Source organism: Gopherus flavomarginatus, chromosome 2 (genome assembly GCF_025201925.1).
Source record: "Gopherus flavomarginatus isolate rGopFla2 chromosome 2, rGopFla2.mat.asm, whole genome shotgun sequence".
Taxonomy (NCBI): Eukaryota; Metazoa; Chordata; order Testudines; family Testudinidae; genus Gopherus; species Gopherus flavomarginatus.
In genome coordinates this window covers 4,119,196-4,141,547 of record NC_066618.1, presented here as the reverse complement: position 1 = coordinate 4,141,547, position 22,352 = coordinate 4,119,196, and the positions used below count along the sequence as shown (strand labels likewise).

The 22,352-nt window shown below is 41.6% G+C and overlaps 1 protein-coding gene across 2 annotated transcripts in view; it reads right to left on the bottom strand.

The window, feature by feature from the left end:
* Positions 1-22,352, bottom strand: part of SMARCC1 (SWI/SNF related, matrix associated, actin dependent regulator of chromatin subfamily c member 1) — a 187,842-nt gene that overhangs the window by 67,724 nt on the left and 97,766 nt on the right. For both annotated transcript variants that reach the window (XM_050942456.1, XM_050942458.1), the window contains exons 20-21: positions 16,269-16,527; positions 15,334-15,495 (exon numbers count right to left, since the gene is read on the bottom strand). In XM_050942456.1, the coding sequence (XP_050798413.1) occupies positions 15,334-15,495; positions 16,269-16,527 (421 nt within the window). The remainder of the gene's footprint in view (positions 1-15,333; positions 15,496-16,268; positions 16,528-22,352) is intronic.

The window sequence follows — 22,352 nt, the reverse complement described above, 5'->3', positions numbered from 1 at the left end:
GTCTTGTTTTATTGAGGAATAAGCCCAGGAAGGAAACTGACTGCACTAGAGAGAAACTCCATGATTCAGAGGAGAAGGCATGTGCAAGAGGTAGGATTCTGGGCTCCTTAGATGACTATGACCTAAGCCCAAAGAATGTTCAAGAGTGGTGAGAAATTGAGGCTGGGAAATGCAGCTATGTTTTTGTTTTGTTTTGTCGGGATCTATATATTTCTTGTGCTAACCAAAGTGAAGGGCGACTTTTTTTTTTTTTTAAAAACCCTTACAAAGCTTGTGTGTTGTTTGCTTTCACTCTCACATGTCCCTGAAGAGGTGAACTACAAACCTATAAAACCACAAGGCAGGAGCTCTGGGAAAGGACTTAAACAACTGGGGAGTCTAGGAGGTCAGCATTAATCCTGGGGGCTTCGGGCAACTTGGCCATAGGGTCCCACTTCTTTGAAGGAGTAACAGACAGAGATCCTGTGCCCAGGAAAAGTGCCAGAAAGGCCAAGGGAAGAGACAATGTTGCAGCCCTCTGAGACCAAGGAAAGCTTAAGTGCACATTGATCTAGGATGGGGTCTAAACAGTAGTCTGGCGAGTGCTTAGCTTGGGGAGCTCTAAGGCTGCATGACAAGAAGCCTTTTCATTTTTAAAAAATGAAGAGATGTCTGGGTTTAATAAGAGTTGACTGTTCAATCACTTGGTTTTTGTTACAGTCTAACCATACACCAAGTGTCAACTACAACAATATATATTTGCTAAGCACCTACTACACTGTGGGTGAAATATCAACAAAAATGGCTTAGCGGTCTCTACAAAAACTCAACCAGGTTCTGTTTAGTAAGAAACTTGCTGCATAAATAATTATTGCCCAGTTATCTTACTATCCCATCCAACTAAGAGATCTACAAAGTGTCATGTTCCACGAAAAATCTAATCAACAGTATGCAGAGGTCAACATGAAGAAAAGTGAAATATTGAAAAAAAAAGTCAGTAAAATTGTTACCAGTGCTAGATGCATAGATATCTCTATAAAGTATGAATGTTTTAATACCAATTAGTCTCATTTCAAGCTACTTCAACCGTCATACACTTGTCCTTAGGATAGGTTTCTTGATGCCACCCCCAAGTTCATTTAATTAAGCTATTCTTTTAATGAATGTTTATGTACAGTTTCCACTAATAAAGATTGGGCTCTTTGGGATAGGAAAAGTATACATACAGAGCCAGAATATTACAAAGCTTTATTTGGACTTCATTATGGACTTTAATTATCCCTGAGGTTTTTATTTAGAAGGTTCAGAAACACCTAAAAATACGGCAAATACATAGCGGAGAGGGAAATATCAGCACGTAACAAGGGCAAACAGCATACCCCTCAAGTCTGAATCCCATAAGGTATCTGAAAACCTTCAGAGCTGAGTCTCCAGCACCATATATATGTACGCAATGGCTCTATAAAGCATTAAAGAGAAATTCTTAGGGTTAGATCACAGGCTTTGACCCATGGTGCCATGTCTTTAAATCTAAAGGTGTTGGGCACTGCAGGCTGATTTCAAGAACGCAGGAATAATTAACAACACTCAACCTATCTACATAAATCTCAATATAAGGTATTAGTTGACACAGTTTTGATTAAAAAAATTCCCACCCTAATGATAGCACAAGTCTGCTCTAAAACAGAGTTGGTGAAGACAGCTTGGTCTCCAACATGCAGCGATAATTTCAGTGATGTGTCACAAATTAATTCTTCACATATTAGAAAAAAATATGATGTAAGAAGAACTAGAAATTAATTAACACAAATTAATTCTTTATTAAAAAACATTTAATCATTTTTCAATTGAACTTATCTGGGACAGATAACTCTGCCCTTCTGAAGTACCTGCCTTCGTCCACTGAGAGGGGATTCAACCCGTGTTACAGACTGGTCAATATGCCGTCTTAAAAGGAGAGAATCTGTTCAGGAAGGGTTATTATTTGGAAGATACAGATTAGATGGTCTCAGAGACTCTTGTCCACAGCCTAAGAGCAGAATTCCAGACTGCTTAAAAGTGTGACTCTTTTTGGTAAAAGGAGTGGCACTGATAGGTTATGAAGTTTCAGTCTCTCCTTTGCAAAATAATAAGAGCCAAAGAATAGGGAATTGAGAGTGGTGTGTTTAATGGGAAATAAAGCTAATAACCTCAAACCAGAAAATTCTACAGAAACAATATATAAAATTCTGTTTAAGTGCATCTGAGCCAGAGCTCCAAGCTGCTGGCAACCCAAAACTCCCAAGGATCTTTCAGTACAGATGAACTGATGGAACTCATGGGCAAAAGCAGCAAAACAGGATGCTACATTATGTAAAAAACAAAAATGACTGATAGAAAATGGGGTGAGAGAGAACAGTGAAGCAATTCTGAAGTTTTGATTCATGCAGATCTCCCAGTCAGAATGACCAATCTCGCTTTGCTCAGCCATATGAAGTATCACAGGTTGACAAAAGTACTCCCTGCTATTTATACAGTCTGAATTGCATTTGATAATAAAAGGTTATAATTAAAATAATCATGCGGGCTGCTTGCTGGCAGCCACCATACCATTAAAAAATAACACACCACGCAGACATGTTTTCTTTCTTTACACACAACAGTACTGCATGTTCCTCTCTACCCTGTGTAAAATTAAGTTTCATTCTTGCTTTAATACTGACTTGGCAATCAAAAAAACATTAAACACGTAATTGTTGTTTCAAAATAAAATTCTTGAGATGACACCTTTCAGAAAAATGGTGGTCACCACTTGGGTGACAGATACATCGTAGTCCAATAAACCAGAGAAATTAGAGACTGATGATTAATCTCTATTTAGTTCACCCTTAGGATGCTATTTCAGCATTGCTTCCTACAGCATATTCTCCAGTTCTTTGCCCTTTCTACTCATCAAGTATACTATTATAAACATACTTTGCATTTCTATAGCATCTGCTATCAAATGATCTGTTAGATCTTTACAAACATTAAACAAGCCTCCCTGGGCCTTTATGTGGTATGTATTACCTCCAATTTACAAATGGGAAAACTAAGTGTGGGTTTACACTACAGCTTAAGTCAATGTAACTTGCATTGCTCAGCGGTGTGAAAAAGCTCCCTCCCCCCACGCGTCTCCACCCCGGGCTATGTCGGCAGGAGATGCTTTCTCAGGCCACGTCCAGACTAGGAATTAAAATCGATTTTAGATACGCAACTTCAGCTACGAGAATAACGTAGCTGAAGTCGAATTTCTAAAATCGAGGTACTCACCAGTCTGGACGGGGCGGCATCGATGTCCGCGGCTCTCCGCGTCGATTCCGGAACTCCGTTCGGGTTGATGGAGTTCCGGAATCGATGTAAGCGCGCTCGGGGATCGATACACCGCGTCCAGACTAGACGCGATATATCGATCCCCGAGCAATCGATTTTAACCCGCCGATGCCGCGGGTTAGTCTGGACGAGGGCTTACTGACAGCTTCCGCATCTCCGATATAGAGTAATTATGCCGACAGGCGCTGTAGCTGTGCCCTAAGACACACAAGTTAAGTTAGTTGCCCAGTGTCTGAACTAAAGAGTCCTGAGTCCCAGTATCATGTTCTCACTAACACACAGTACTCCATCCCATTCTGTTAAGCAGTTTCTTATCAAGTTACTGTGTAAGTGCAAGATGCAATCAATGAACAGAAAAATCTACCATACAAGCAACGTGACTTTACTTTGCTACTGAGCATTTAGATTTGTTCCTGTTCCTCTCTAACTCCCCTGGTACAAAATCCAGAGCTCTTTGGTTTGATTATGCAAACTCCTTGCAGTTAATCTATTGTGCTTGTGGAGTTCACATTCTCAACTAATACTTCATTGTGCTCTTGCAGCAACTACTATACACACACTTTTTAGCTGGTGCAGCCGATCAGATCTGCAGGAAAAAGGCTCCCCCCAGCACAGCATGCCAACTTTGCAGTGGCATAAAAATTTCACTCATAAAACACATTTATTCTTTTTAAAAGAATATTTCTAAGTTGCAAATAGCCTATGAAATAAAGTTTTCTACATTTAAATCTTAATGCGTTTATTAGTTGTAATGTTATATTGAGGCAACACCACAGTTCCCATGTTTACTTTTTAAATTGTATTTGCTGAAAAGTAAAGGACTAGTTCTCAGTGTGACTAGACTGCCAGAAATACCTAACGTTTTAAAATTCAGCAACAAAAAAAGTGCACAAACAAATCTGACACTTACCCCACTACAAATTTTGTTTTTCCCCACCCTCCCTTGCATTACAAAACTAAAAGAATTTTCCTTAAACTTCCAAAAATATATTCACCTCTGCAATGAGACTAAACATGGATATGTTTGATTACTAAGAAAATATCTTAAGTTTCATTATAAATTGCATTTTCACATGTTTATAATTCCTGATGTAACCTAGGTTGTCCAGCAGTGATTGTAATAATAAAATTTTGTTTTAACAACAAATAAAAACAGTCAATATGGCAAGTTTAGCCAGGTAGTAGTTGATGTTTTTTGAAAATTGTCTTATCGCATTGGTTGCAGAGCCATTATTTGCAGTGAAGTGTTGTGACTGCAGGCCTCCAGCTGGCATGAACCATTTACATTTTTTGCTTATACTGATGGGTGCATGCAGGAATACTAAATGAATGAAATGAAAAAGGAAACTGAAAAAGTCTCTGCTATGAGTTTCAGGGCAAACTGAATTTAATTTACCTGAGTTCATGCAGGTTTCTATCTCTACATTTTAAGCCATTTTTACTACCATAGTAGTGGGAATTTTAAAATGAAGTTAATGTAACAATGAGACTAGACTCCGGTAAAAAATATAAATATGACATCCAAACGTGAAAGGTATGTGAACCTGAAAACATCATATTTTGATAAAATAAAGGATGCCTGTATTCCAGGAAGATACAGACATGGCCCTTATTAATTTTGTTGCAAACCAGAAGCAAAAATCTGACCAGGTACTGAAGAATATACAAACTGACAATTTAGATGGGAATTAGCCCTCTGGGTCATGGGTATCCCCATCACAAACCGATGGTGATAACCTTCCTTCCCTTCTACAGGGAGTGCTCAGTAGTCCCTCTTACAGGGCCTCAAGGGTCTCTATTGCCACAATCCTCTTTAGCAGGTCCTGCACATCACAGCAATCATCTTTTTCTTGTGGGGGAAAAACTATATGGCTCTCCCTTCAGAATCAGTAAATTATGGTTCTTTAGCAGCAAGAGGTAGCTAGCTGCCAAGCAATGCAAGGCATCATCCCAAGGAGGAGCACAGCACCTCCAGCCCAAAAGCATACCTCGCCCACACTCCAGGAATCATATTCCTAGTCTTAATAGTAAAACACAACCCTAAGAACAGGGAGCTCTGCCTAGTTAGGTAGCAACACCTATTGGCTAGTGATGAGGAACCTATGACTGGCTTCTAAGGAAGCCCCATTTAACCCTACAACTGGAGAAGGGAAACAGACTTCAAGTCAACAGGGAAATTACAAAGTGTCTGAACTTTGTTTAATTTCTCTAATCAGGTTGCCTGCAAGCTACATGAGACAGCCTGGCCAGATAAACTCCCCACTCTTATCAGCAGAATGCACCAATGCAAAGTTACCTTTAAAATGTTTTTAAACTTAGTAATTCACAGGTGCCCTGAGAGCAGGTTGGCCCCGTTTGTTTTCACTGATAGGACCCATTTACATAGTTCATTATAACATACTCTTTAATATGAACAAATACTTAATTGATTCTGGATAATCAATGTATTAGCAATGAAAAGGCTGATGTGGTCGGACTGATTTGTGTGCTCAAATGTATGGCAATCTTGCTAGTAAACAGAACCATTTTTTCCCTCCATGCTCAGTGAAAGGTAGGAATGCACAACGGTTAGTGCTTCCCATACTTGTACTCTGTGACACTTCTACATGCTCAGCACGACAAACCTGCACGCTCTCCCCAGAGGAGAGTGGGTATTTCACGGAAAGCTTGTGAAGCAGTCGTGAACACTGCATGAGTCCGTTTTAAGAAAGGATAGATAGTTATCACTAAGGCTGCAAGTGTCACGGAGGTCATGGATTCTGTGACTTTCCATGATCTCTGCAATGACACGTGCTGTCCAGCAGCAGTAATTTGGGTGTGTGGGAGGGAGCTACGGTCTAGCAGAACAGGCGTTTGGAAGGTGTGGGGGGCACGCTTACCTGGGGTGGGGGGCCTCCCTGAAGCTCCTAGGCAGGTGTGTGCACCTCCCCGTGCCACACACTGCCCACATCCACAGCTCCCATTGGCTGCGGTTCCTGGCCAATGGGAGCTGTGGCAGCCGGAGCTTTTGGCTGGAGTAGCGGAGGAGCCCCTGCCTCTACCACCTAGGAGCTGTAGGGACGTGGAGCTGGGTAGGAAGCCCCTGCCATCCCCACCAACCTTCCCTCCCCTAGTAACAGCGAGGGTTCTGGGTCACCTCCCCCAGCACCCGTGGTGGTTGCCACCCCTGCCCAAGTTTTAGTCCAAGTGGGTATTTTTAGTAAAAGTCATGGACATGTCACGGGTCTGTGAATTTTTCTTTACAGCTTGTGACATGTCCATGACTTGTCTAAAAATACACGGCTAAAAGGTAGCCTTAGTTATCACCAGTCCTCAAAAGGCACTGTATTAGCTGAGAGAGGTCTTGGCAAGGACATGAATGAGTAAAACATTCCACAACTGCTTCTTTTTAGCAATGTTTGCATTCAGTCAAATCACACACAGAGATGAAAGGGAAATCATTGCCTGCCAAAAATACAGGAGGTAAAATGACCACCCTTATCTGTGTTTATTCTGCCTGTGAAACTTTCAAGTGCACAGACACAATAGGAACTGGGGGAAAATCATTCATAAAACCAAGGGTGATGAAGTTTAAACACACCTTCTCTCTCTTATGCCTCTCTACTCCACGTATTCACCACTGGCTTCCATCTTCTTTCAGTTCTGTTTTTAGTGTGCATTTCCTTGGTCTACCTTGTTGCCTCTTGACCTGGGGGTTCCAGTCCAATGCCTGTCTTATGTTATTCGGGTCTTTCCTCTATGTATGTCCTAGCCATCTCTATTTCTGTTCTGTAATTTGTCATTTTTTTCCTGGTCATCTGATATTGAAGAATTGTCTAAAAACTGTTTATGAAAGCCTGGAGTTTAGGTAGTAAGATCTTAATAAGAGAGAGGGTTACTCACCTTGCACAGTAACTAAGGTTACTCACTTTGTGTGGTAACTGAGGTTTTTTAAGATGTGTCCCCCCCATAGGACTCCACTGTAAGTGCAGCAGAGAAGGAACTACAGTGGAGCACCCATGGGGACATCACTCAAAGAAGTCATCTCCAACTTTTAATGCCACAGAGTAAGTTGATGTTACAATGGTGTTGAATACTCTAAGTTTAGTTTGGAGGACAAGATTTCTGTTTCTTCAGCTTTAGAGTTACAAAAGGTATGGGAGGTTTTCACTGTTCTGGCTTTAATGTTTTCATTGGTTTCATCTGTGCTACTTACAGTGTTGCCAAGATATGTAAAAGAGGTCTGAGGTTTCACATCAGTCCCATGGACTGTGCCTTGAAATGGCTGAAAGGTTTGAGTTCCCCATGATCCCAAGAGCTTTGCTGATGGGAGCATAACTTTTGATAGGGCCACTCATGCCAGACAGGTGAATGGATAGGACCAGGCTGATGGCCTCTGTTATACATACCTTTGTCAACTCCCTGTCTGGACAGCAGCAATGCAATATACTTGGGCAACAAACCTTCAGCTCTTAAGTTAACCCTAACTAGTACAAAATGCTGAAGTGCATTTCTTCAGCAACATAGGCTAACATGAGCACATCAGACCTGTCCTCTGCTCTCTAAATTGGTTTCCCTTAGAATATCATATCAAGTTCAGGGACTTGGTCATTATTCTCAAGGAACTCCATGGCCTGGGCATAGTATAAAGATCACCCAACCCTCTGAGATGAGGACAAGATAGACCATTCCACTCCGCAGGCACAGTGGAGCTTTTTACAACAAGGGCAAAGACTGCAGAAGACAGAGCTTTCCCAGGGCTCATCTGAAACCATGGAACAAGGTCCAACAGGAACTAAGGGCCATCACAAATCTCACTCCAAGTACAAGGTGAACTTCTTCAACCTGCCTTCTCTAACACACAGCACTAAACACACAAAAAAACCCTCCACCACAACCATACCAAAACAACACACTGTAGTGCTCACAAAATTTTCCTGTGTGAAGTGGAAAAGTGAAAGAATAAACCACTGTTGGAAGGGACCTGGATAGAACAGTACTGAGGGCAGGATAAGACTCGGTATGAAACCGAACAAAACAGAACGGAAGTTTGCTTTGTTTGGTGTAGTGCTTTGAGATCCTTGAATGGAAGCCATTACAGAAAGACAAAGTACTATAACTCTACCCAGGAAACGCAACCTTCACCATCATCATCCAAACTGAAATCTCCAAGTTCTTTACCTTCTTGGGTTCATGACCTCAACTTTCCTGGATTCCACCAAAAAAAAAAAAAAATTTTTTATGAAAATAATCTTTTGCAGCCAAAATTTGATTGTGGGGTTTGGGTCCTCTGACGATACAGTGGGAGGTTTTGGGGGCTAGAAGAGGTGCTCTCTGCTAGAAGTTGGGCAGGTGTTGAGCTGGAGGGCTTGACACAAGAAGGTTGGGGGTTACTGGTGCTGCTCTTTTCTCCCTCCTCCCCACACTCACCTAACACTCGGATATGAGGCCTCACTGCTCCAAAAACCCGAAACTCAGAGGTGTGTGGGCAAGGACTGACAGGGAGGAGAAAGTGTAGGGCTGTTACTGGACTTGGGGACAGGAATCTTTGAAGCAAAGCAAGAGAGGCTCTGAAGAATGTATGCAGAAGTTAATTTTGTATTGCTTATAAGATAAACCAACATTCATATGTTTGAGTTAGGTAACTGCTTTTGTCTGGACATCTTGCATCTGTCTAGAGTGGAGTTGGCTGTACCTTTAAGATTCTAGCATTCAAGTACTCTTTGTACAAGCAATTAGAACTGAATCCTGCCCACAGTTCATCTGGGCAAACATCAATGTGCATCTTGCAAAGTATGTGTGCAAACAAAACTGGTTTAAAACATGGTTTAAAAATCATGAAATACAGGAAGACAAGACTGATTATTAAGGGCTTGATTCTGCCCTTAAAGGTAACAGTGAACAAAAATCCCTAAGATGAGGGCTCCCAGTGTATTCAGAAGGGGAATTCTGGATGTCCTTGATTCACGGCATCTATCATGTTAATGATCTGATCCACTGTAGACTCTAATTGTCTACAAGGGCTCTAGATATTGATGTGAAGGATCCTGGCTGCCAGCTTTGAATACAGCAAACCACAAAGGTTATTACAGGTCAGAATTCTAGACGAACAGCGGCTCCCACAGTCTATACCAGTGTTTCTCAAACTGGGGTCACCACTTGTGTAGGGAAAGCCCCTGGCGGGCCCGGCCGGTTTGTTTACCTGCCTCGTCTGCAGGTCCGGCTGATCACAGCTCCCACTGGCTGTGGGTCACTGCTCCAGGCCAATGGGAACTGCTGGAAGTGGGGTGGGCTAAGGGACTTACTGGCCACCGCTTCTGGTAGCCCTCATTGGCCTGCAGTGGTGAACCGTGGCCAGTGGGAGCCGCAACTGGCCGGACCTGCAGGTGGGGCAGGTAAACAAAGGGCCCTACACAAGCAGCGACCCCAGTTTGAGAAACACTGGTCTATACCAATCACATTTCCCATGTGACACTGAAATATATCAACATAAAAAAACCACTATTTTCAAAAGACTAGTGGAGCTGTAATTTTATTTCTAGGCTACATCAATGAACCTTAATTACAGTGCATTCCTAAAGAGATAATTTAGTTTTCAAGAGTGACATATTTAAGAGTAATACTTCAGTTCTAGTGATGCAAGCACAGCTAGCTTTTTCAGTAGGCCTATGCCATGCAGATATACTTTATCTTATGAAAAACACTACTGCAAGTGCAACCTTGGCAGATTCTTCTTCTGCGTCCTCCACTGCAAAGCTGTTTTGAGGTGAAAGGCCGAGCAGATTGTCGAGTGACCCAGTTAACTCTTGTTGTGAAGCTCCCTCCGGGAGAACCGTCTGCTGTTGTCCTAATTTATTCCATTAATCACAGCCCAATACAAATGGCATTAACTATAAACAGGCCAGTACTGGAGATAGAACCCAGTCCACAAGAATTGGGTTATGGTTGTCTGCTTTCCACATCCCCTTATTAAATGGGAAAGGCAACAAAATCTGTATTTGCAACTAGTGGGTATCCTTTCGGAGAAAAGGGCAACGACAGGCCAGTGTCCAATACTAATGATGGAAAACTAAGGAATGTCAGGGCTCAGGCCTCAGAAAAGACCACTCCTGCTGTCTCAAATCCTGCTGGGCAAGACTATCAAATTGTAACTACTCCAGCTAAAACAGACATAAATCCATTGATTATTTTAATATAACCACTAATTTAACCTCAATCCAAGCTGGAAAATACTTACATTTGTTTTACATGAGACTCTCAGATAAGAAAAATAAAACTATTCCCCCTTTAAAGGATTTAGAGGGCTATTATGCCTCCTGTCAATTCCACATGACAAAACAATGCAACACAGATATGGAGGAGATATTCCAGATGCCATGATGTTTATTTTTCAGCACGTATTTGTCTCGTCATTTCAGAGTTCTATGCTCCTCCAAGTCAGCTCTGCCCTGCTCCACCATGTGGAACTGACAAGAGGTGACAGAGCACTATGGAATAGCTTGCTAATTTCAGTTTCCATTATAAAAAAGAAAAGTCTGACAAGTGTAATATGAAATTCAGGGGGTATTCTGCAGTGTTTTTAGTTTAAACTAAACACTGTCCAATTTAAATCTACGTACTTTTTAAAAATAAGAATCACACATGGTACACATATCTACTTCAACTACGGAATAAAACTCTGGCCTGGTCTACACTACGCGCTTAAACCGATTTAATGCTGTACTCGTCCACACAACGAGGCCCTTTATATCGATATAAAGGGCTCTTTAAATAGGTTTCTGTACTCCTCCCCAACGAGAGGAGTAGCGCTAAAATCAGTATTATCATATCGGATTAGGGTTAGTGTGGCCGCAAATCGACGGTATTGGCCTCCAGGCGGTATACCACAGTACTCCACTGTGACCGCTTTGGACAGCAATCTGAAATCCGATGCAGTGGCCAGGTAGACAGGAAAAGCCCCGCGAACTTTTGAATTTCATTTCCTGTTTGCCCAGCGTGGAGCTCTGATCAGCACGGGTGGTAATGCAGTCCCAAATCCAAAAAGAGCTCCAGCATGGACCGTACGGGAGATACTGGATCTGACCGCTGTATGGGAGACAAATCTGTTCTATCAGAGCTCCATTACAGAAGACAAAATGCCAAAGCATTAAAAAAAAATCTCCAGGCTATGATACAGAGTCCACAGCAGTGCTGCGTGACATGCGTAACGGAAAGCCAAAGAATCAAATGGACGCTCATGGAGGGAGGGAGGGGGTACCGAGGACTCCAGCTATCCCACAGTCCCTGCAGTCTCTGAAAATCATTTGCATTCTTGGATGAGCTCCCAATGCCTGTAGGGTCAAACACATTGTCCAGGGTGGTTCAGGGTCTATCTTGTCAATTTACCCCCTCTTCCCTTCTGTGACAGAAAAGAGGAAAAAAATCATTTCTTGACTTTTTTATATGTCACCCTATGTCTACTGCATGCTGCTGGTAGACACGGTGCTGCAGCAGTAAACAGTAGCACCCTCTCTCCACCCCTCCTAGGTGGCAGACGGTACAGTGCAGTAGGGCTGATAGCTGTCCTTGTCTTGAGCCCGTGAGTGCTCCTGGCTGGCCTCAGGTGAGGCCGGCCGGGGGCACCTGGGTAAAAATAGGAATGATTCCCGGTCATTCCCAGTAGATGGTACAGAACGGCTGGTAACCGTCCTCATCATAGCAACTGGGGGCTGAGCTCCATCAGCCCCCTCCCTTTCATGTGTAAAGAAAAGATTCTGTACTGCCTGGACTATCATAGCAGCGGGATGCTGAGCTCCTCTCCCCCACACGGCTTAATGTCCTGCCTGGACTGTCATAGCAGCTGGCGGCTGCCTCCCCCTCATTTTATCTCACTAACAAGTCAGTGTTTCTTATTCCTGCATTCTTTATTACTTCATCACATAAATGGGGGGGACACTGCGATGGTAGCCCAGGAAGGTTGGGGGAGGAGGGAAGCAACGGGTGGGGTTGTTGCAGGGGCACCCCCCTGAATGGCATGCAGCTCATCATTTCTGCGGGATCTGACACAGAGCGGCTGTGATCTCTGGTTCTCTAGTACACCTGCCCCATATTCTAGTCAGGACTGACTATTTTTAGATACCATAAAGGAGGGATTAACTCGGGGAGTCATTCCCATTTTTGTCTTTGCACCCTCGGCCGACCTCAGCCAGGGGCACCGATGACAGCAGCAGACGGTACAGAACGACAGATAACTGTCTCTGCTATCATGCAAAGGCAAATGAATGCTGCTGTGTAGCGCTGCAGTACCGCGTCTTAGCAACATCCAGTAGATATACGGTGACAGTAAAAAAAAAACTGAACGGGCTCCATGGTTGCCCTGCTATGGCGTGTCCCAGGGCAATCCAGGGAAAAAGGGCATGAAATGATTGTCTGCCGTTGCTTTCCCGGAAGAATGACTGACGACATTTACCCAGAACCACCCGCGACAATGATTTTTGCCCCATCAGGCACTGGGATCTCAACCCAGAATTCCAATGGGCGGGGGAGACTGTGGGAACTATGGGATAGCTACGGAATAGCTACCCACAGTGCAACGCTCCAGAAAATCGACGCTAGCCTCGGAAAATGGACGCACACTGAATTAATGTGCTTAGTGTGGCTGCGTGCACTCGACTTTATACAATCTGTTTTACAAAACCGGTTTATGTAAAATCGGAATAATCCCATAGTGTAGACGTACCCTTAGAGAGGTAGGTGTTAAGTGTACTATTGTGCTCCTAGTTCCTATGAACCCACCTCAAAAACACACCACACAATTCTGTACTCTCTACTCATGTCTGGAGTAATGGGGGATACCGTAGGTAAGGCCTGAGGTGTTCTGGCAGAGCTCGAGGCAAAGCTTGCACACTATCCAGATTATACTATGCTCAACTTTATCTGGTATGAGACATGCTTCACTGGCACAAACCCTAAATTCACTCTCAAATTATTTGTGGTAGGATGAAGAAGACACCAGCCAACCAACGCTGAACAGAGATTGAGATATTAAAAATTTACTCACAAACATTAACAGTGCTGCCAGATCTTTACTGAACGTTTAAAGATTAAAATCTTTTTGCGTTTTAGTGGGTATATAGCAGAGTCCCTGCAGGCACACTGCAGTAAACCAAATGGAAGAAATAAGAGCAGCTATGCTGCAGGGTTTAAGGAACTAAACAGAAAACTAAGTTATATGACTTACATTCTCTATTTAAGAATGGGATTTAAAGAGAAGTTAGCTTTTAGCAGAAAGGAGTTTCAAATAGGGATTTTCCACGTATTCTAGGAGGTTGAAACAGCTGCATAGCTTCTACACATCTGTGCTACAGAGGACAATTTTTGTAACATGAATAATCATAGCCCAAAATATTAGCCTTATATGCCAGAGTATCTACTGAAGTAACTCAGTAAGCAAATGCATCCGCACATTAAAAACTCAGCTCAACTGTGACAATTACAGCTACATTAGAGTTTTCAAAAATCTAAGAATGGCCCAAACTATGCAACACAAAAGCATTACTAGCCAATATGCATTGTCCATGTGCAGTTCAGCTCTAATGAAACAATGTTTTCTCATCATTACTGTTGTCTAACTCTGTACCCAGAACACAGGCAGGAAGTCATGAAAACAGAGTGGAAATGAAGAAAACACATTATGTAATGACCCTCCCTCCCTCTCCCAACAGTACAGGTGTTCTGTATTTACATTTTGACAAAGTCATACAATCCAGTTGGTTTTATCATAACTTCCAAAGAGATGGAAGGCATTATGTCTCATCTGGTCTGAACCAACCTTATTATCAGTGGGGTCAATGCAGAATTGTTCCCTCTGGAATATTTAATTGTTTTGCTTAGTTTGCTTTTATATCTCCCAAGAAATAGGGTTTTCATTCTGAGTCTTGTATACAGGAACATATGAAGTGACATTCTGGATCTGAACCAAAGTCCATCTTGTCCAGTACTGAAGGCTTCAGAGGTAGGTGTGAGAACTCTGCAGTAGGCAGATGTGGGATAATCTATCCCCTAGACCAGGTTTCATCCCAACTGTTGATAGACATTGGCTTAAACCCTGAAACATGCAAATTAATATTCCTTTCTAAATGGTTAGAATTTATTATGACAACTCTGGATATTGTAAATTACCTATATAAGTGTCCAATCCCTTCTGAACCTCGCTAAGTTCTTGGCCTCAACAACTTCCTGTGACAATGAGTTACAGTCCAACTATGTGTTGTGTAAAAAGGAATTTCTTTATCAGTTTTCAGTTTCCCACCTTTTAATTTCACTCAGTGTCCTTTTGTTCTTGTGTTATGAGAATGGGAGAACAGAAGCTCCCAATCTATCTTCTGTAGACCATCCATTATGCTATATACTTTTATCCGGTCTCCTTTTATTTCTTACAATTGTGCATATCAGTGACAGTGTCAATAAGAGTATTGCTTGGTCTAACACACATCTAACTACCACCAATGAGTCATGTCAGCTACCTGTTACTTACACTTTTATATAAATGTTCAAGATTTTTCCATCAGCAAAACCTGAAAACCTTCTATATTAAAATGTTAGCAATAGAAATAAATGGGTGACATTTTCAATGTGGCCCAAGTTCCCTGCAGGAAAGCTGTATATTATAAAAATGTTTATAGTCAAAAGACTCTAAATGCTGTGGAACACTAACTTCTAATTTTGCTAATGACAAATGTGTCCTACCTTTAACTTCAACATTTCAGGAACTGTTAACACAAAACAGATTTATGATAAGCCATATGCAAGACTTATTGCTGACAATTATTTGTTCTATAATTGTCCAGATCTCTTTCTGACCTAAAAGGGACAGAAGAAGTGAGGGTGGGACCAAAGAAGAGAGAGACAGTATACTAAAGACAAACAGATTCAGGTTTTTACTATATTCTACATAGAAAATATATGAGCTTGTTTCTCGCTGAAAAAAGTACTAAAGATAAACCTGATTTGCAAAAATTTCTGCATTCAAAACTTAGGACCTACCAAGCTTCTCTGGCTCATCTGGACCTGTTCCAGCAATGCAGCTGCTCTCTAGTCCATATGTTGGATCCACCTTCCCAGAAGTTCTTGCTGCCTCCTGCACTTTCTTGACATGGGCTTCAACTAGTTCCAGTGGTACCTCCTCTCGGACTCGAGAAAATTCCTCTGTTAAAGAATTAAAGAAAAAATATTATGTCTGCATGTCACATGTCAAAAATAATCCGTTTTCACAGACTCACATAAATACGACAGTGAATTTTCAATATGTTCTGAAGGTCCTCCTCAATTATAACATAAGGAAGCTCATTCCTTCCCTTAAATGTGATAGTTAGCAATAGTTAAGAGTTAACATCTCTCCCAAACTATACATATGCAAACTAGTACATTTATTCTATCTACAGAAAATAAGATAACCGGTTACTGAGTATGCAAGAACTATTCTATCCAATTACGATTACATAACATAACCAGGAAAGCAACAAGTTAAAATTAATAGAACCAAAATCGACTGCTAGGATCTCTATGTTTATCTTTTTTGTACAAGATTCCAAATAAGTGATTTAACACTATAGCAGTATTTGTTAATGTAATGTACATTTAAACAAAATGATAAAAAGTAATAATGGGCACTAATGTAGTGCTTTACAAACCAATTAATAGTTCATATAATCATAGAAGTGTAGGACTGGAAGGGACCTCAATATGTCATCTAGTCTAGCATTAGTAAAATGCAAAACAGACAACCATACTGGTAGCTCCTCCCTGAATAATTTTATAGATATTTGCTTCTGTTTTCAACTTATGTTAGCTGCATTTTGAAGGAACACTAAAGATAGCAGCTGATCTTTCTAAAGCTCAAGGGAAAGCCAGCAACCAAGCACGTAGTTACACTATGTCAGACAAAATCATAAGGAAAGATAGCCATAGCGACCCCATACCTAAAGCAGCTTTAGCTGCAGCTGATGCCACCCGAGGATCTACCACAGATGCCAAAAAAGCAACAGTGCTCATCACTGGGTTTCCAGACTGGCTGAAAGGTACAGGCTGGTAAGCCAATGGGCCCAAGGATGCATCAGAGTTCTCCAGATAAGGGTCCTCTATGGGAAGTCTCAGAAAATGGAGAATGCATTCATCCTGGGTACGACTCCCAACGTGCTCAGAGACTTTATTCCAGTCATCTTTGTACATCTCCAGAGCCTGCAACAGAAGAGTAAAAACTGTTTTGCAAATAATGCTATGTATACACAAGTTTTTTCGTTCTCACCACCATCCATTCTGGTGACAAACAGAATAATGAATCAAGAAAGTGGAACTATGTGAAAGGGAGTATATAAACAGATTTTTCATAAACACTTGTTTAGACAGTTGAGGGCCTCTCACTTAAACACTAACTTGAATTTTTGGGCTATGGGAACTGGTAAACAGTATAATTCTGGTCTTTTATTCTGTGCTCAAACAAACAAGTCTGAATCTCTGTTTGCTAATTACCATCTCAAAAACTTGAAAGATTTTACAAAACAATTGTTTAATTTGTGAGTCAACACAACCTAAAATGAGAACATCTAAACACACCAACATTTGCAACAGACTACAGCAAAGGGGAGTGAAAGAAATGGAAAATATTGTTAATATTTCTGAAGAAGAATTCTCTCTCACATTAAAGGGACATCATGAACTTGGAACCTCGTTAATTAAAACAAAATTACGTAGCTTCATGTACTCCTACCAATTTTTTGGTTTGACACATCTTATTTCTTAACTTTAAAAGTGTTTCCCTTTCCTTGTTGCTGTGTGACAGACTAACACAAACAGGGGAAACTGATCGACTATAGATGGGTATAGAGTGTTGCTTACACCAAACGTATTAGTTTCACTGTTCCCTTTTCTCTCCCAGACCTACACCCTTCATGAGGTTTCTCCTCACGTTCTCTCTCATCATATGCTAAAATTATAAGCCATTTGGGGTAGGGTCTGTCTTATTTTTTGTGTGTACAGTGCTAGCACAATGGGGCCTGGCCCTGAACCTGACTGGTGTTACTACAATGTAAACAATTGACTGTACACAAAGTGCTGTCAGCTGCACAAAGCAAAACATGAAAAGATGAAAAAAATGTCTTTTCCCCATAATCTTAGTTACAATCTACTAAAAAAGGTAGGTAAAAGTTTTCAAACAGGAGTTTGATTTTTAAATTGATGGCATCCTTGTAAATTTTCAGACTAATGAAACTGCTAATGCAAATAATTTTGGCAGCATGTTGAAGGATACCAGTGATGATAACCATAAAATAAGCTATACAGATAAGTATTTTTTCTTAACAGCCTAGAAATAAGACTAGAGAACATTCTTGATCACTGGCAACTAGACGGAATCCATGAGTTATAAGATGAGGATCTTGGTGCATCAGAAGCAACAGATTGTCAATGCGGCTATATTTACAGAGCACCATCTATTAGACTATAAATGGCAAGGAAAATCCTGTGTTCAGAATTGAAGTATCAGAATGCAGTGTTGAGAGATTATTAGATCCCTTAACTAATCTTTGGTAAGAGCAGAGGTATTTGAACCACACTTCAGATGCAGGAGATCTTGTCCACAAAGTAGACAAATAAGTCTACTTTGTGGACAAGATCTCCTGCATCTGAAATAATTTATCAGAATCCCAAGTGATGGGGATTAGACACTGGACCACTGGTATACCAACTTTCCCAGACCTTGGTCCAGTTATACAACAGTAAGCCCTTGAAGACGGAGGAAATTCAAATGATGACATGCAATTCGAATTCCCGCCAGATGCGGATAGCCAAAAAGGAAAAAAGTTCCTTGGGCAAAATGAAATGCCTTCCTTTACAGAAAAGTCAGCTATCTACCTTGAAGCATTCTATGATCTGATCACCACCTAAGATGTTGATCATTGTCACCAAATTTAGAGAAGCCAGGGAACAGCCATCTCCCAACTACACCTGCTGCGGCCAATATCCAACACTCTTCCCAATTGGGTGTTTAACCCATAAGAACGGCCCTACTGAGTCAGACCAAAGGTCCAACTCCAGGACATGGTACAGAAACAGCACTTGCTGAACTGATGGAAGATTTCCTCCTGGCCACCACATACACAAAAACAAGATCCATACTAAGATTCCTTGGTCATCTCTCATCAGTTTTCAACACAGTTGAGTATGAGATGCTGCTGGACCACCTTAACTTTGCAGTGGTGAGCGCTAATGTTAGGAGTTGGTTCAGATCCTTCCTCTGATCCCCCATTTTCACATGTAGAACCCTCAACTGTGGAGTACTACAAGACTCTGTCCTCTATTCCATCACATTGATTACATATTTAAAATCACTATGGAAGGCAGTGAGAAAATACAGCCTCACTTAACAGCATACAGATGTCACCCAGCTCTACTTATTCTCCAAGACTGTCCCAGTGCCTAAATGGTGGATCAGCATTTGAATGAAAAGCACCAGGAGAAGATAAACCCAGACATGATGGAAACAATGCTAGTGGAAGATGGAAGTATTCTGAAGATCCAGTGAAATCTGTCACCAATCTGAAATGAGGGATCTGTACTCCAGACATCAAAACAGTTTGCAGCCTATTGATCCTCCTAGTTCCTTCTTTCACTGCTACTGGATTCACAAATAGTGGTATCTTTAACAGGCCACAAGTCAACAACTTACCCAAATGGATATCAATTTAGGCACAGTATTCCAAATCCTTTTGTAACCTCCACGATGGACTACTGAAATATACTGTAGCTGGAAACAACTAGTGCCTTGAAAACAGCTTCAGCTAGCTCTAAATGCAGTAACCTATCTTCCAAACAGGTAGATGTGAGCCCTTCACCTGATCCTGGGGATATTACACTCCTCACAAACTTATCACAAGTTGTTATTTAAGGTTCCTGTTAGAGCCCTCAGAGTGGGCTCAGACTACCTCAGCACTGATCACTCTCTCTACATCCATGACAGTTATATTACTCAAAAGACTCGATTGCACCCATTACAAAGGTGAAAGTCTAGAGCAAGAGAAATCAGCAGCGCAGCGGCTTTTAAACTGCCTTCCACAAGACATTCAAACTACCAGAAATTTCTTCACTTTCAGCACAACATGCAAGATTCTCTGGTTTACATTCCTCCCTCTCCCATACAAGAAAGATTTACACAACCTTTCTGCACATGCAGGGAAGAGAAGAGACCCAAAAGGTAGATCAGCTTTAAATAGACTACTTGACTTACCGATTTCCACAAGGTACTTCGATAGCACGGGGATGGGTGCCTCAAATGTTCAGATAGAATATTCTCTTGTGAGAGCTCCAAGACACACAAGTGCAAAAAGTAAAAAGATCTTGGAAGTTTTAACAGAGGTGTCTAGGACTAAATGGACCAGAGACCAAACTATCACTTTCACCCTCTGAGGCAGTTATTCCAATTTAGGACTAAGGGGAGGACAGCTTGTACAAGTGTTGAATATGCTGTAACTTGTCCTGTGGGTAGAGGACATCAGTCTCCAGGACTATAAATATAGCACCTTTCACTAGCACTATACATACTTTTTTTTTAAATCCAAGAACTTTAGAATGAATTGTTTTCCAGACTGGAGTACTGCCCTCATAAGCCCATAAGGAAGGGTTTTTGCAGCTGCAATAGCCTCAGCTGTAATTGAAATCAAAGCCATGGTCATCTTCCATCACAAGACACTTTGGGCTGTCAAGAATGCTGAGTCAGCTATGTAAAATACCACCCAAGGAGCACTTTGGAAAATGTGAAGAGACTAGCCAGATGGATAGCTGAGCTGAAAATTGAAATGTTATAGATTTGTTGTGCATTGACCAACTTGAAGAAATACACCCACACTAGATGGCCTAAGGTCTTGTTTTGTATGATTATTTATAAGTGGTTTAGTTTTGCCTTGTTGAAACTTTTGAATTAGTTTCTCTTGCAGAGTTTAAAACTAGTGTAGCTCGACGTAGTAAAGAGATCTCCAGAATGACCTCAGTCCACTGCTGTACCCTCCACCCAAAGTGTAGGAAGCAGGATTAGGTGGACAAATGCAATACAAATTCCTATTTAATACTTCAGGGGAGAGCAAATGTTCCCTGTCACTATAACTTAAGAAGCCAGAAGGGGAAGGGCAACATGAATTATGAAAATGTCTAAAACCATCAAGTAGGCAATCAGTACCAAAAGCTAAGGTATCTTCTAAAAGAACCATGGAAAGGAGAAAACACCAGGAAATCAGAGATTCTGTTTGGTCATCTGGTCCATATTACAGGCACCAATGCAAGGTTGTTCTTTATGGCATTTATCAGAGGGGTAGCCGTGTTAGTCTGGATCTGTAAAAGCAGCAAAGAATCCTGTGGCACCTTAGAGACTAACAGACATTTTGGAGCATGAGCTTTCGTGGGTGAATACCCACTTCATCAGATGCATGTAGTGGAAATTTCCAGGGGCAGGTATATATATATGCAGGCAAGCTAGAGATAAAGAGGTAGTTCAGTCAGGGAGAATGAGGCCCTGTTCTAGCAGTTGAGGTGTGAAAACCAAGGGAGGAGAAACTGCTTTTGTAATTGGCAAGCCATTCACAGTCTTTGTTTAATCCTGAGCTGATGGTGTCAAATTTGCAGATGAACTGAAGCTCAGCAGTTTCTCTTTGAAGTCTGGTCCTGAAGTTTTTTTGCTGCAGGATGGCCACCTTAAGGTCTGCTATAGTGTGGCCAGGGAGGCTGAAGTGTTCTCCTACAGGTTTTTGTATATTGCCATTCCTAATATCGGATTTGTGTTCGTTTATCCTTTTCCGAAGCGACTGTCCAGTTTGGCCGATGTACATAGCAGAGGGGCATTGCTGGCATATGATGGCGTATATTACATTGGTGGACGTGCAGGTGAATGAACCGGTGATGGTGTGTCTGATCTCGTTATGGTGTGTCTGATCTGTCCTGTGATGGTGTCGCTGGTGTAGATATGTGGGCAGAATTGGCATTGAGGTTTGTTGCATGGATTGGTTCCTAAGCTAGAGTTCCTGTGGTTCAGTTACTGGTGAAAATATGTTTCAGGTTGGCAGGTTGCCTGTGGGCGAGGACTGGCCTGCCACCCAAGGCCTGTGAAAGTGTGGGATCATTGTCCAGGATGGGTTGTAGATCCCTGATGATGCATTGGAGAGGTTTTAGCTGGGGACTGTATGTGATAGCCAGTGGAATCCTGTTGGTTTCTTTCTTGGGTTTGTCTTGCAGTAGGAGGCTTCTGGGTACACGTCTGGCTCTGTAGATCTGTTTTGTTATTTCCTCGTGCGGGTATTGTAGTTTTGAGAATGCTTGGTGGAGATTTTGTAGGTGTTGGTCTCTGTCTGAGGGGTTAGAGCAGATGCGGTTGTATGGCATTGTTCTCCTGTGCTTTGTCCAGTCCAAATTTAAATGTCCCAAGCAATGGGGCTTCTGTTACTTTCCTTGGAAAACATTTCCACAATTTAGAAGATCTCAGCATCAAGCAGAATTTCCTTATATTCAGGCTATAAATTTCTTTCCCTAATTTCATCTAATTACTGCTGGCTATAGCCCTCTTTTATCACATTAGAAAGCTAGCCTGGCTGTATTTTTGCATAATATGATTCAGTGCATTCTACTTCATCGCTTATTATTTTTCTGTTAAACTAATGTTTAGCTTCCCACAACACTTGCCCTTATTATGAACTGCTGAATATGATCTTGTAGCAATGCAAGGCATACACAGTGCTAGACAGATACAAGTGAAAAACTGGCAAATTAAGATGCTTGGGAGAGAAGCAGATTTTTCTCTCTCCAGCCATTCAGTCTATGGATAGTAGGGCAATAATTATCTTGGATAAGATTTTCTTTGGAACTTTACTGCACATATTTGCCCAAAGCTACCCTGAGGATTTAATTGGCTTGTTGTAGCAGGATCACTTAAGCTTGAACTGATCTCCTCTCTATTGTTTTATTTATAGGCTAAAAACCAAAAAGACTGAACAAATAGCATGGGCTCAGGACTCATTCCTTGTTTA